At 40.5% G+C, this 15496-nt stretch overlaps 2 protein-coding genes across 9 annotated transcripts in view; both read right to left on the reverse strand.

The window, feature by feature from the left end:
* The window catches only part of SCAI (suppressor of cancer cell invasion), a 134664-nt gene extending 126728 nt beyond the window's left edge, over positions 1 to 7936 (reverse strand). For 5 of the 6 annotated variants that reach the window (XR_008959987.1, XR_008959986.1, XM_057313754.1 and 2 more), the window contains exons 1-2: positions 7749 to 7936; positions 6983 to 7027 (exon numbers count right to left, since the gene is read on the reverse strand). Coding sequence is in view for 3 of the 6 variants with exons in the window: in XM_057313754.1 (XP_057169737.1) it covers positions 6983 to 7027; positions 7749 to 7801 (98 nt within the window). In the remaining 3 variants the exon portion in view is untranslated. The remainder of the gene's footprint in view (positions 1 to 6982; positions 7028 to 7748) is intronic. The other variant, XM_026513955.4, reaches the window with a different exon arrangement.
* Positions 7937 to 10892: 2956 nt separating this feature from the next.
* Positions 10893 to 15496, reverse strand: part of PPP6C (protein phosphatase 6 catalytic subunit) — a 35357-nt gene continuing 30753 nt past the window's right edge. For all 3 annotated transcript variants that reach the window (XM_026513956.4, XM_057313757.1, XM_057313756.1), the window contains one exon: positions 10893 to 14144. In XM_026513956.4, the coding sequence (XP_026369741.1) occupies positions 13896 to 14144 (249 nt within the window). In that variant the 3' untranslated portion in view covers positions 10893 to 13895. The remainder of the gene's footprint in view (positions 14145 to 15496) is intronic.

The following is a 15496-nucleotide window of genomic DNA, read 5'->3' on the forward strand; positions in this document are numbered from 1 at the left end:
TTGTTCTTGAGCCCAAAGGCAGTATTTGGAAGAGCTGGGAGTCTACTCTAGTCCAGGATTTCTCGACTGCAGCATCACTGACAATTTGAGCTGAATAATTCTTCGATGTGGGAGGCCACTCTACACACCGTGGGGTGTTCAGCAGCATTTCCGGCCTCACCCACTAGATGCCCTTAGTTGTGAAAACCAAGAATGTCTCCAGACATTGCCAAATGCCCCCGGGAGGCCAAACTGCCCCTTTTTGAGAATCACTGCTTGATCTCTAAAAACTGACACCACGGCCCAAACTATTAAAGACACCTTTCTTTCCACACCTGGCACTGCCCTGGTTCAGGTCCTGAATTCAATTCACTTAAGACCTCATCATTAGTCAGTCCATCCAGGGTCTACTCTGTCATTTCAATAGTCACACTACTGCCAAAGTAACCTCCTAAAAACCTCCAGGGCCTAGATGAAATGTCTGTGGAAAGTGCCCTCACTACCGGTATGCACAATTACTGTAAACCCTTTGTATACACAGTCATTACACTGTCCCATTGTTTGGGTCTGCCTTCTCCACTACTACATGAGTTTTACCCCAGCAAGGGCCAAATCTTACTCGTGTCTATATCCCTGGGACCCAGGACTAGAGAGCATTTAGATGTTTTTAGAATTCAAATGTAATTTAGACAAATTACATACACCATCGAAATGCTTATATCTCTTTGCTTTAAACACATCACTAAAAAAAGCTCCCAAATCATACAGTAAAGATTTAATCAACATGAATCCTATCCAGACAAACGGGTCTTGTTCCTGACAGGATCTGAGGATACTCTCATAACCAAAACGTTATTAAGCAGACATGTTGAAGTCTTCAGAATTTTCCAAAACCACGTAGAGATCAAATTTCCTAATCTTAAAACTCCTTTCGGTCTAGTACAGTTTATCAGGGTCCTTAAATAGTGTCACAGTATTTTGGACCACTAAAGCCTCAACCTACACTAACTCCCTCTTGCTACCAATTCATTTACTGGTTCACTATAGTTTTATTGAGCACCGACTCAGTGCTAGGGATACAAAGATGTACTAAGATAAAGAAAAGTTTTAGTGAGGAAAAAAATACAGGAAGAATTAATAAGAGTAGTGTATGAAATGCTTATCTCAAATTATCTTAGTTCCTCTTAAACATTATTATAGCTTGGTGTGTACTAGGAATGTTCTCAAAAGATAATGGGGGTGGGGGGAGTGCAGGGCGGGGGAATGTTGGGTTCGATAGGTGATGGGGATGAAGGAGTCCCCTTGTGATGAGCACCGGGTATTGTATGTAAGTGTTGAATCACTAAATTCTACACCTGAAACTAATATTACACTATATGTTAACTAGCTGGAATTTTTTTTTTTTAAGATTTATTTATTTACTTATTTGACAGAGAGAGACAGCCAGTGAGAGAGGGAACACAAGCAGGGGGAGTGGGAGAGGAAGAAGCAGGCTCCCAGCGGAGGAGCCTGATGTGGGACTCGATCCCACAACGCCGGGATCACGCCCTGAGCGGAAGGCAGACACCCAACAACTGAGCCACTCAGGCGCCCCAACTAGCTGGAATTTAAACAAAAACTTAAGGAAAAAAAAATTCAGCCACTAACTAATGTCTATCAAAAAGAATGACTTCACAGCAACTATCCTAAAATAAAAATGACACTTTTGGCAACCATTTTCCCAACTGTAATAGGATATATAGCATAATAGTCAACAACTCTACACAGCAGGCCAACTCAAGGGATGCTTAAGACCAAATTCAATGATTAATTCATCTTGAAGTGTTCATCAGGAAGTCATTCCATTTGATATTGAGAATTTTTATGACCAAAGTATGCAACTGATAATAACAGCTATAAAAAATTTCTGGCTATGATCATTACATCCCTTCTTTACAATCCATCTTTAGGGCCTTAACAAGTCTTTTTGTATGCTATTTTTAGAGCAATTCCAGAACTGCTTTCTGAGAAAAATCATGGTCTTGCCCACAGGACCTCTTCAGTGATGTATGTATGCTGGCTGTCCATTCAGGTCCAAATCCTGACTTGATCAGGGTCTGACCTAATCAGACATGCAAAATACATGCTCTCGTGATTCTCGACTAAGAATAAAAAGCCTAAACTCATTGCTGCCTGTTGCTTACTAAAACTTGGTTACAAGAAGTAATATTCAGGAAGCCCATGCTGGGGACTCCCAGCAGCAGCAAATCTGGACCCTTAAGTGTCAAACACCCAAAGGAAGGAAAGGCGCCTCAAGGAGGGACCTACTGTTAAAGGAGCATCCCAAGAATTGAGAGTGAAGGACAATTTCATCTTTCTCACGATATGTTCTCTCACACAGCTCTCAAACTTGTTGATCGTAGGAGCCCCTTAACAACTCTTGAAAACTACCTTTGTGAGTATACCCATCGATATTTATATTAGATTGTGCAAGAAAAATTTTAATCACAGTACTACAGAAACAAACATTCCATTAGCCCTCAGAAGTGAAATCACTCCTAATTGTAGCCTCAGAAAACTCCACTGTGAATGAGAGTGGATAATAGGAAAAAAGGCAGGTAAAGTCTCAGTATTATTAAGAAAATAGTTTTAGGGGCGCCTGGCTGGCTCAGTGAGAAGAGCATGTGACTCTTAATCTTGGGATTGTAAATTCAAGCCCCATGCTGGGTGGAGAGATTACTAAAAAAAAATAAATAAATAAACTTAAAAATACAAAGACAATAAAAAACTTTTTTTAATTAAAAGAAGGAAATAATATTCATAGAGAAGTATTTAAGGACACATTCATTCAATAATTCAACCAACTGTTTTCTAAGTGCCGGACACTCATCTAGATGCTGGGAATAAAGAGAATCCCTGCAGCTTCTTCATCCCTGCTTATCTCTGAACCAAGTCAAGTCATCGGTGAGCTGTATACTTACACACTGATTTAGCTCTTTGGAGAATGTTCACTGGCATTACATGAACCTGGAATGGTGAGCATTATAAGAAGCAATCTTTAAACACTCACTACTATGTTTATTATTGGGATTCCCCACCACACACACATAATCACAGGGTCCCCACCATGAAGACCAGTGAGAAAAACTGTTCTCAGATCTAACAATCAAGGGGCACCTGGGTGGCTCAGTCGGTTAAGCGTCTGCCTTCGGCTCAGGTCATGATCTCAGGGTCCTGGGATCGAGGCCTGCATGGGGGGGGGGGGGCTGTCTCTGCTCAGCAGGGAGCTTGCTTCTCCCTCTCCCTCTGCCTCCTGCTCCCCTTGCCTGTGCTCTCACTCTCTCTGTCAAGTAAATAAAATCTTTTAAAAAACCCAAAGAGCAATCTTACAATCAAAAAAAGTTGTACTTCTCTTAAACAACATGCGTTTGGGGGCACCTGGGAGGCTCAGTCAGTTAAGTGTCTGCCTTTGGCTCAGGTCAGGATCCCAGGGTCCTGGGATCCAGCCCTACATGGGGCTCTCTGCTCAGTGGGGAGTCTGCTTCTCCCTCTGCCCCTCCCCCGCTCGTGCTCTCTCTCCCTCTCTCTCAAATAAATAAAATCTTAAAAAAATAAAAACCACATGTGTTTGATTTTATAAACACCATGAATCTGGAAGTTGAGCTTTATTTTCTTCTTTGCTTTGTTTGAGAAAACTCAAAGCCAAATATGGAACCCATCTTTAGTAACTGTACAGTATTTTCTAGTCTACATACTAACTTTGCCACTGGTTTATTATTCTTCTCTCATTTCTTCTTTGCCTTAATACCTTATTTTTAATCCTTTAGCCTGCATACATTTAGAAAAGAGGTGGGAAATGAAGGGTATTTGAAGGCTGCTTTTTTAACATAAAATTGAGTGTGTAACTCTCTGTGTACCAGGCACTATATATACTAAGCACTTTACAACCCTCTAAGGGTTGGACTTCTTTTTTTTAATTATTCTTTTAAAAAATTTTTTTAAAGATTTTATTTATTTATTTGAGAGAGAAAGAGAGAGAGCACAAGCAGGGGGAGCGACACAGGGAAAGGGAGAAGTAGACTCCCACTAAGCAGGGAGCCTGACTTGTTTTTAAATTTTTTTTTAAGTAAGCTCTATACACAACTTGGGGCTTGAACTCACAACTCTGAGATCAAGAGTTGCCTGCTCTACCGACTGAGACAGCCAGGTGCCCCAGGGTTGAACTCTTATTATTTCCATATACAGCTGAGGGAACTGAGGCTCAGGGAGGTTTATTAACTTACATATGATCTCACAACTTGTCTGTGACAGAGCTAGGATTCAAATGCAGCCCAAAGCATATGCACAAGCTATCATAAGAGCAGATAGGTGAAGGAGAGGGTGGGAAAGTCCACACACAGGATGTGACATTTGAGCTAAGAGTCTTAAAGGAAGAAGCTTGCCAAGGAACATGGAGAAAGTATTCCAGAGAGAAAGAGAAACCATGTGCAAAAACCCAAAGCAAAGAGAGAACATAAGTTCTGGGAACAGCAAATAGAACATAGAGTTACATTTAGCAATTCAACCATTGTGCAGGATTTACCAGAAAGTTAAGTCATTTAATATTAGACATTTAATAGGTCCATTATTGAGCATTTCCATGGTCATGTATTAAACTGTCACTGGAAAGACAAGCAGAAGTGAAATAAAGGCAGTCTCTTTTTTTGGTTGGGGGGGGCAAAAAAGAGAGAGAGAGGGAGAACAGGGGCAGAGGGAGAAGGAGAGAGAGAATTCCAAGCAAGCTCCACGCTCAGTGCAGAGCCCAATGCAGGGGTTCGATCCCACAACCCTGAGATCATGAAAGGAGCTGAAAAAAAGAACTGGGTGCTCAACCAACTGGGTGCTCTACCCAGACACCCCAAAGGTAGTCTCTTTTTATCATTAAGCTAAAAAGTCTGAATTATGTTCAATAAGCAATGGGGAACCATAGAAGGATTGAAGCAGGAGAATTACAAGACTAATGTGCACAGCATGATGAATGAATTACAGATTTGAGGTAGAGAACGCAGTCAGGAGGCCACAGCAAGAGACTGGCAGTAGGATAATGAGTTAAAATCTGTCCAAAAAAAACATGTCATGTAACCCATATATATAATTTTTAATTTTTGAATAGCCATGTTAGAAAAGTAAAAAGAAAAAAAGTGAAAGTAATTTTAGTAGTACTTTTATATAATTCAATATATCTAAAATATTATTTCATCATACAATCAATATAAAAATTAGTAATAAAAAATTTTACATTCTTTTTTTCATACTAACTGGAAATCTGATGTGTATTTTTACTTTGAGCACATCTTCTTTGGACATTAAATTTTCACTGGAAATATCTGATCTGTATATAGATTTCATAAAACTTACAGATGAAAAAGTAGATTCACACACCCAAATTTTTCCAAACATACTTGAACATTTTCCAGTGAGTCAAGTACCAGTTTTTTAATTTAGTTAATTACAATTAATAAAATTTAAAATTCAATTCCTCAGCTATGCCAGCCGTATTTCAAGTGCTTTATGGCCATATATGGCTACCATATTGAACAATACAAACCCAGAATGACAAAGGACCTTTGGCTGGTAGCACTTCTGTCATCAGCATTTCCTATCTACTTATTGTTGAGGTATTCCGTGTACTAACATCAGTAACTTACCAAGTACTAACTATGACAGTGGTCCTACTGGTGGTCCTCACTACTGTAGCTTACTTTCTCTCGACCACCGCCTACATCTGTGCAGAAGAAATCTTCTCATGACCACACAGAATTGCTATATAGTATCTGACATGTGAAATGCACATAAAAATGTTTATGGGATGGATATATGCTCTTCATCACTCAAGTAGTAAGTCACTTGTTTGCAAACTACTTAAGCCCTGTTTCTATTTCCCTGTGGTTTGATTTATTAGACTCTATGTACTAAGTATGACGATAAAAGAAAAAGCAGTAAGAAAAATCTATTTTCACTCTATCTTTATTAGAGGCATTATAGTATAAAGGGTAAGAGCCTAAGCTCTGGAGTCAGACTGCCTGGATTCAGATGTGGGTCCCATTATTTATTAGACGAGTGATCTTGGCCTCTCTGTGCCTCAGTTCCCTCTTCTGCAAAATAGTGATAAGAGTACACACTTCCTGGGGCGCCTGGGTGGCTCAGTCGTTGGGCGTCTGCCTTCGACTCAGGGCATGATCCCGGCGTTCTGGGATCGAGCCCCGCATCAGGCTCCTCTACTAGGAGCATGCTTCTTCCTCTCCCACTCCCCCTGCTTGTGTTCCCTCTCTCGCTGTCTCTCTCTCTGTCAAATAAATAAATAAAATCTTAAAAAAAAAAAAGAGTACACACCTCCTTGGGGTGCTTGGAGATTACAAAAGATAATACATACAAAGCACCTGCAGATGGTACTTGGCACATAGCAGATGTTCAATGAGCATCAGCTTTTAATACATTTTATTTATTTCTTAAAGTAAGCTCTATGCCCAATGTGGGGCTGAACTCACTACCCTGAGACCAAGAGTCGCACACTCTACCAACTAAGCCAACCAGATGCCCCAACATTAGTTTTGTTTTGAAGATTTTAAAGTAATCTCTACACCCAATGTGGGGCTCGAACTCACAACCCTAAGTAAGATCAAGAGTCGCATGCTCCACCAAATGAGCCAGCCCCTCGTTCCACCCCAACACTAGCTTTTTAAACAGAGCTGGTGGAGAAGTTGAAATTATAGCTAAAGTAAAAAACTAGAATTTCTCAGTTACCCACGTCTCTTTCCCATATAACCTTACACACACACACACACACACACACACACACACACACACGGTACAGGTAGTACTTTGAACTCCTCAAAAGAAAGATCTTGCATGTAGTTATATTCATTACGAAAGGAGCTAAATAAGAAACTTCATCTACTGACAATGTATAACTATGCAGTATGGCATAGGTGTAGCCAAGCAAATGGAAAAACACGAAGCAAAATAGGAAGGCATTTTGCCTTACCTGCTTTTCCGTTTTCGAGGTGGTTTCTCCACTGTGCCAGTCAGTCTACAAACCAAACAAATAAGACGGTAACTAAAAGTAACATATAAGAACACATCTCCTGGCCCTACTGTGCCAGTCAAAAACTCAGTGTACCACCCTCTAGGACCATAGGCTGGCTAAGCTCATACCTGACCTTACAAACGCCTTATGCTCTGTTTCCCCTATTTACCAAGACCAGGCAATCCTGGGACTCACGGTTCCCCTAATATCTGCTTTGCCCAAACCCCGCTCTCCCTGCTGGTCCCTCGCTCCATCTTCAGCTCCTATTCGTCACAGCCCCGCTCCCCAAAACCACCCACCTCCACCTACTCATTGTCTGCCTCGTCACCCCCTCAAGCCCCTCCGGCCTCCCCTTTCCCGTGCCCACCCCCTCCCGAGCGTGCACTGCCCCTCCGAGCCCCGCCCCTCAAGGCCCCGCGCCCCCCGCATTCCACGGCCCGTCCACGGGGCGCGCGCGCCCTGCCCCTCCGGGCCCGGCGCCCCCAGCCTCACCCCTTGGCGTCCCTTCCCTCACACGCCCCTCTCATCCGGCCTCGAGGATGCGATCGCCGCCCAGCCCACTCCCTCGCCCGTGGACGCCCCCAAATCCCCCCTCAGCCTGAACCCCCCGCCCCTCCCGTCTCGGAGCCCCGAATGCTTCACGGCCCCGAGCCGCTGCCCCTGGGCCCGCTCCCGCGCCCTCAGCCCATCCCCAACCCCGACCTCGACCCAGCTCCTGCCCCACCTGGGGGCCAGGCGACTCCGGGGCTGCTGGGGCTGCCGGGCTCCTCTGACCATCCGGCTCCTGCTCCGCCGCGGGAGCTGCTCCGGCGGCCGCAGGGCTCGCTCGGGAAGCTGAGGCGGCGGAGGCTGGAGTAGGCGGAGAGGCGGGAGGAGGGCCTCGCGCCTCTGCCTGGCATGCCGCGGGGCCCGCCTCCTCCGCGCCTCTCCCCGACTCCCATTGGCTAGAGCCGCAGTGTGGCCGAAAGCCTGGCAGTCGATTGGACGCTCGGGCCGTCACATCCCGCCACCTAGGTTTGGTTGAGACTGCAGGTGGCGGCTGAGGTGCCTTAGAGACAGCTAGCCCGACAGGGGAGACCTAAGCGCCACCGTGCGCTGGAAAGTAGAAACTGCATCTCAGGCGCCAGACACCTGCCGGCAGGTTCTCCTGGCTCTGCGTCCTGCATTCCACACACCTGCTGGCGCCCCCCAACACTGCACCACGCCAGGACCAACAGCCAAGCACTGCAATTTCCCAAACTCTGGCAGGTGCGACAGTGAAGTAACTCTCCAGAACAAGCTTCATTTTGAACCACCTCGATGCAGTCCCTGACTCTACATCACGCTGAAATGGTCTCACAGCTCACAGATATCCTTCAGAGAGGATCCAGCAAGAAAACTGCAAGACTCTATCAAAATAAAGCATGTTTCAGATGCTCAGTCCTCTGCAGGAAAGATCACAAGCTTGTGTGCAGGCTTCCAAGAAAGCGAGAGGTTTAAAAAATTACCATGAAAGAAAAATCTTCACTGCAAACAGAATCGATGCCGTAACTAAAAGCAATGTGTTCCATTTTGGAAGGACTAAGTAGAATTGATCCTTAAGTGTGTGCTAACCATTCTGTGATACTGCAGATGATTGTAAATTCAATGCCAGTTAATCAATTTAAAAATAAATTTCACTGCATTTTTATTGTTGACAGACCTAAACATGCAAGACTACCAGCATTTAAGCACAGTATTAGTTACCATTCCACCTATACTTTAGTAAGGCCATCCTTGAAAAGACATAGCTCGCTAACATATAAAAGTACTCTACAGCCTCTCTACATTCCACAGGAACAGGTTTTTGTTGTTTTCGGTAGATCCGTGGCATCTATTTGGAACTGGGAGAAGGCATCAAACTTTCTTTTGCTATTACCTTTTTTATTAGAAAATGTTTTCATGCATCGATAATGTGACAGCCTAGAGTAGATCACACCAGCACGCTGGGGACAATTCTCTCACTGACCCTCACAAATGGCAAAAATTAGGATACTAGCTTTTCGCAAAATGGAATTTATTTGGTGGAAAGGACTGTCCTTTATTCTGAGATGTCTCTTTTTGCATCTTTCATGTTAAAAATGGCATTCCTTCTATGAAATGATAAATTGTAGTGGGGGTTTTAAAATGGCTTTGACAAGGAAAAAAAAATGTTGCCAAACGTCTGTTGGTTCCCCTAAATAATATTTTATGTAATTCCCAAATCACCAAACTATGGACAGCCTCAATCTCAACCAAACCAGAAGGGGGGTGGGCAGAATAATTTGTCAGACAAGAGTGTGGCAGGTGGAACAGGAGTCCTGGTGGGGAGGGCCATCAACTCACTAGAAGACTAATCTTAAAATATCACGCATTACATTTCTTAATAACAGGGATTAAAATCTTGTGTGGTTTTCAAGATCTTTCATAATTGGCCAAATCCTGATACATTGTTCTGCGAGTAGAGCTGCTGCTTTCATTTCTTAAGCCTTCCCAAGGGGCACCCTCAAGTCCTATCTTCATGTCACATGCAAGTTCTAGTAATCTGTTTGTTTTTACTAAATAAGAAATGTACATCCCATCATTCTTGTCCACATTTAATTCACACTTCCCCTTTTAAGCCTTTCCCAATTACTCCATTCTACGTCACCTTCTTCTCCAAATTCATTGTACTTTCATAAGCTACACTGTATCAGCAATTATATATTGCCTTAGACTATTCTTACTTCCCAACTACATTTAATTTGGGCAAATGGTATATTAGAATGAGCCCTCGATAAATGTTAGCTTTAGGCCAGGGACTGGGTACTTTATGTGTGTTATTTTTAAATCCTGAGATCAACTCGTATGGTATTCTCTTATTTTAGACACAGAATTTTAAGATCCAGAGAACCCAACTCGCGTAGGGTCACACAGCTACAATAACCAATACTGCTTAAGATGGCTTAAGATGTATTCTTGTATGCACTTAAGGGGTTCAAGTTCCAGCTCTCCTATGCAACCTTGGCAAAGTTATCTATCCTAAATCTGTTCATCTTAAGGGGAATGTGGGGGGAGGGGGGCGGCAAGGGAGAAGAGGTAACACAGTCATAGAACCATGGTAAAGGTAAACACAAAATAGGGCACGTACAGCATTTAGCTAAGTTAGCTATTACTGCCTGGCAGAGCTGGGTTTTTTACCTAGATCTGATCCCAGAGCCTATATTCTTTACACTATTCCATAATGCCGCCATGCAGTCTTTTATATCTCATTCCCATTTATACACAAAACCAGAATGCTGAGAATAGTGGGTGTCCAGGGATTGAGTGGAATATACTTATGTAATAAGTGTTTTTGTTGATACACACACAAAAAAAATCCTCATAAGTTTCACGCACTTTGAATAAAGGAAATATTTGAGTGATCCAAGCCAGCATAATCTCTCATGAGGGTAACAAAGGCAATCACCAACTGATTGATAAGGAAATAGAAAATTAAGAAGAGGGGAATAAGGAACAAACATTCCCCAGGCATTTACTCTGTCTGGCACCACACTAGGGGACTTTCCAAACGCTTTTTGGTGTTTTACTACTGTATACTTCATCAGCATGAATGCATACTGTAAACATACAATTGAAAGAGTTGTGATGATCTATGATGCATGGTTCTGGGCACTGGGTCCAGGATATAACAATGAATCTCGCCTTTAAAGAACTGGAAAACTTAGCTCAAAGGCAAATGCAGAACAAGAAAAAGTTTCACTTCTGTTTACTAGTCAAGGAACCAAGTGAAGGAATAAGCATTTTTTAATTTAAATTGTGTTATATAAAATGCTAACTTCTTGTTGGGACAGGCTACAGACTATGCATTAGATAAAAGTTTCTGACAAACTTCCTATAATCTTTTTATTAATTTACACTGAGAGAATATAGCACCTTTCATCCAAGGAACTGAAGGTGCTTTACAAACATTAGCATTTAAAAAACAATTACATTTAAAAATCTGGATTCGTGCCATTAAATCTCTTCAACTCCAGATACACAATTTTCTGGAGGCTGATGGAAAGCAGTTCTATTTCTGACAACGAAAGAGGCTCAGAAAGAGTTCGGATTTGCTTTCGCAATACAGGCATTTTCAAAACCTGGTGCTGGGCTTACAAAGCAAAAACACACAAATCTTAATGCAATGAACAATATTTCAAACCTTATTTCAAAAGCAAAACCCAGGGTTTAAGACGTCACAATCTTCCAACAGTTCTGGTCATCCAGATGGAGTAGGAGCCGATGCAGGTTGCATATTAGATGTGCTCTTGATCCAGACTTTTTAGGATCACACTCAAATGAACACATTTAAAGTGGTGAGATATTTCAGGAAAAGCATTAACCTATAAAAAGCTAGCCAAGAGCAGATCAGGAAAAGGGGAAAGGGAGTAATTGGCAATTAAAAGTAGACAGTTCTCACTAGAGCCTAGGACACTTTATTAGAAACCAAGTATATCATCAGCAAATAAAAATAGTTATTACCCCCATTAATACAACATAAAGGATTTTACATTCAGCCTAGATACAGGGAGTAACAGATCCTCCTTCCTACAAATCTATGACTTGCAAATATCTTCCACTACATGATTACTCTATATCGTACATAGCCCTTATTTATTAGAGGGATCCAAATATTCCTTTTAGGCTTACAAAGTCCAATACATTCACTCTCTCTTCCCTTTACATGTCTAATAGTAAAAACTATTTTTTTCCATGCAAAAAAAGCCATTATTCAGCTGAAGAGAAAAAAATCAGACAAAATAGAGATGGCAATTAAGGAATGGACAGAATATTATTGGCACATGCCCAACTAGTGACAAACAAACGCAGTACACCAGGACTTAAAAATAAAGGTCACATTACAGGGATAACTAAAACAACTACATCGTTCTAAGCTAAGGAGTGTCAAATGGAAAGGGAAGGCTGAGGTTACCGATTTTATTGGTACAACTTAAAAGCAGGGGAGAGCAAGCACTTAAATACAATTTATGGTAACAGAAAAAACACTGCAGAGAGCTGTTCAAAGACCACACCAAGTTGTCTGCATCATTAATTTCCAGTGTTTCACAATTAGTAAAATACATAGCTACATATCCCTGTAAGATAAAAATACCTTTCCCCCTGAATTACACTGGGGTCAGGGCAGTAACACAAAGCTACTGACCCAACAGTTCAAGTGTGTGCAGCAAATGTCTTAGCTACTTCTTTCATATAGCTATACAATTAAAAACTAAACAAGGAGCTAGGTGGTTGCGGAAAATAAAAATCAAAATATTATTGTGCTCATTTAATAAAAGAAAAACCCTGATGAAAAATTATGTGCCAAGAAGCTTAGACTATAAAGATTTTTATTGCATTTTTAGGTAACCTGGAAGTTCTTATCCTGAAGGGGAAAAGTTGGTTTTCAAAACTACCTGAACAGATACTAAAGTGCTTTATTAATTGGCTGGCTTCACAAAGATTTCCTGGAATGACAAAAATTAATTATAGTAGTAAAGGGATACCAACTATTTCACAAAATAGTAAATTCCAACATCATTTATGACCACAGTCATAAGAGACACTGGAACACTTGTCCTTATTAAGTGGACAGTTGCATATAAAGAACTGATCATCACACCCTTTGGATATTCAAATTACTTACACGAAGCCGAAACATGGTATCACAGACCTTTACAAAATAGGACAATTTGTTTCTTTCTACACTTTTTAAAATTTGCTTCAAATAACAGTTCACAAATACAAGAGTCCTGACTTTTCAACCTTTCCAGTTGCAGTTAAAAAATGAACACTTTCTAAAAGTTAAGGTCAAGTGTTACAGCAAGAGGAGAATGATTCCTATTGAAAAGTACACAGATTTTACTTAATGATACTCATGATAGATTGTAAACTGGATCGATCACATTCTACTCAACTGGTATCAAATGAACACATCAGCATTACAAGTATTAAATGTTTTTCTATTACTATAGAGAATATAAACCAAAACATTAATATGGCAGTTATGTTCTTTAGGCACAGTTTAGTGATTTTTTTTTTAAATAAATAGTATTGAATTTCAGTTGAAGTTTTAAACTCAATAACCAAAGGGTCAAAAACTCTGATGGGGGGGAGGGGAGAATAACTTTAACAATGTAAGCTGTTTAAAATTTCTAACACTTTAACCTATCTGGGTTTTATTTAAGATTACTTTATTAAAAAATACAAGGAATCTGAAAAAAGATCAATACAATTATCTTACTGTACAAAGTCATAAGCTGTAGCAGTTTTAACTAAAATTTAAAAACACAACAAGGAGGGCAGCCCTTTAGACCAATTTATTTTATATCCATTTAAAATATCATCCAACAAAGGACAATGAAGTTTACAGCTGGGACAGGTATACATAACTCGAGGCATTTGCAGTCCATCGTGCCCACTGAATAACATCTTTGCTGCTGAAATTTCTTAAAACTTACCAAACTAAAACAAAAGGCTGAATGATACAAAAGGAGGAGCATTTCGGTGTAGTCTGTTCTGTCAATTGGCTTTTTAAAAAGAGGAAACACATCCTGTTTCCCCCAGACCAGTAAATAAGCAAGAGCCACATGCAGCGGTGTGAGTATTAAGACATTTCTCAAGTCTTCTCAAATGAGTCCAAGGTGGGGATGGGATGGGGGAGAAAATTGATAGAAAAACATTGCTATAGACACCATAACAAACAATAAATTTAGATAATTTAAAATTAAAAAAAAGGCAAGAGGCAGCATTTCAGCAGCAAAGTGCTCAATAAAAAGTATATTGTAGAGGGTAATACACGAAAGTTGGGGTAAGAAGAGGGAAGAAAAATGGGTCAGCAGGATGGGCGAAGGCCTCAAAGGAAATACGGCGTCGTCGTTCTGGGAGGAATAACACGTTCTGAATCTGGAACTGCCCGGAATAACTTTGGTTCTCTTGTATTTACATCTTTGAAGACCATGATCGAAGCAATATTTCCACAACGATAGCAGTAATTAGGAGCAGACCATACTGTTACCAGCTTCTCATCAAACATAAATTTATAGCCTTCATGCACTAGTTGGTGTGCTCTGCAGATGAGTTTTAAGTTGTTGATATGAACAAACTGCAATTTAGAAAGGTTTTGTTAAGTATCTAGCACATTTAAAAAAAACATGCTATATACATACATACATATACGTATATATTAATATATACGTATATATATATATATATGAAAATAATACTTAAAGTATAGGGGCACCTGGGTAGCTCAGTCAGTTAAGCACCGACTCTTGATTTCGGCTCAGGTCATGCTCTCAGGGTTGTGAGATTGAGCCCCATGTCTGGCTCCACACTGGGCATGGAGATACTCTCTCCCTCTCCCCTCCCCCCCTCTAAAAAAATTAATAAATAAAATAATAAAAAAGATAAATCCTTTTACTACTAAAGTTCTCATGATTATAGAACCCATTCTACTAGCTATCCCCACTACTTCTAGTAAGTTATAGACAAATAGAGCTGCTTTGGCCTAAGCTACAGAAATCACACAATCACTAACTTATTAGAAGTTTCTGGAAGAAAACCATTCTATAAGCACTATCAGATATGAAACAAAGTTTTTATGGTATAATAAAAAATATATCACTATCAATATCTATCATTTATTCAGGGTTTAATATGATTCTTGTAAGAATTCTGAAATTTATTATTCTTCTTTTGTAACTTAAGGAAACAGGCTCACGGAGCATAAATAATTTACCTAAATTATGCTGAACCTAACCCTCTAATTCCATTGAGCTGGATTACTACCCAATATAAGCTCATCCCTACGTGCATATACGTGAATGTGCGTGATTTTTTTAAATTGAAAACAGCTGAACTTCAAAAGTTGGTTTTCATACACACACACACACACATATATATAAAATCATCATGTTATACATCTAAAACTAATACAGTATTACATGTCAATTAATCTAAATCGAAGGGCGCCTGGGTGGCTCAGCTGGGTAAGTACCTGCCTTTGGCTCAGGTCATGATCCCAGGGTCCTGGGATCAAGTCCCACATGTGGCTCCTCGCTCAGCAGGGGAGCATGCCTCTCCCTCTGCCTGCCACTCCCCCTGCTTGTGCTCTCTCTCTCTCTCTGATAAATGAATAAAATCTTTACTAAAAAAAATCTAAATTGAAAATATATATTAAAAATTTTATATGTATATGTGTGTGTGTGTGTATGTTGCCTATCTTGCCCTTGCTATCGTATTACTTAATTGCAATATTTAAAAAAAAGAAGAAGAAGAAGAAACATTTATTTTACACATATTGCCAAGTGGATACTGAAGGAGGTGCTTTCATTATGTGATCTCATTTAACCAGTAAGGAAAGACATACATGATAAACTAGATGAGAAACAGAAGGTTATGTTCTTTATGTAGTCCATTAGCAACAAACAAACCATTTTTCAAAAAATATTGGCT

The sequence above is a fragment of the Ursus arctos genome, unplaced genomic scaffold, assembly GCF_023065955.2.
Source record: "Ursus arctos isolate Adak ecotype North America unplaced genomic scaffold, UrsArc2.0 scaffold_18, whole genome shotgun sequence".
Taxonomy (NCBI): Eukaryota; Metazoa; Chordata; class Mammalia; order Carnivora; family Ursidae; genus Ursus; species Ursus arctos.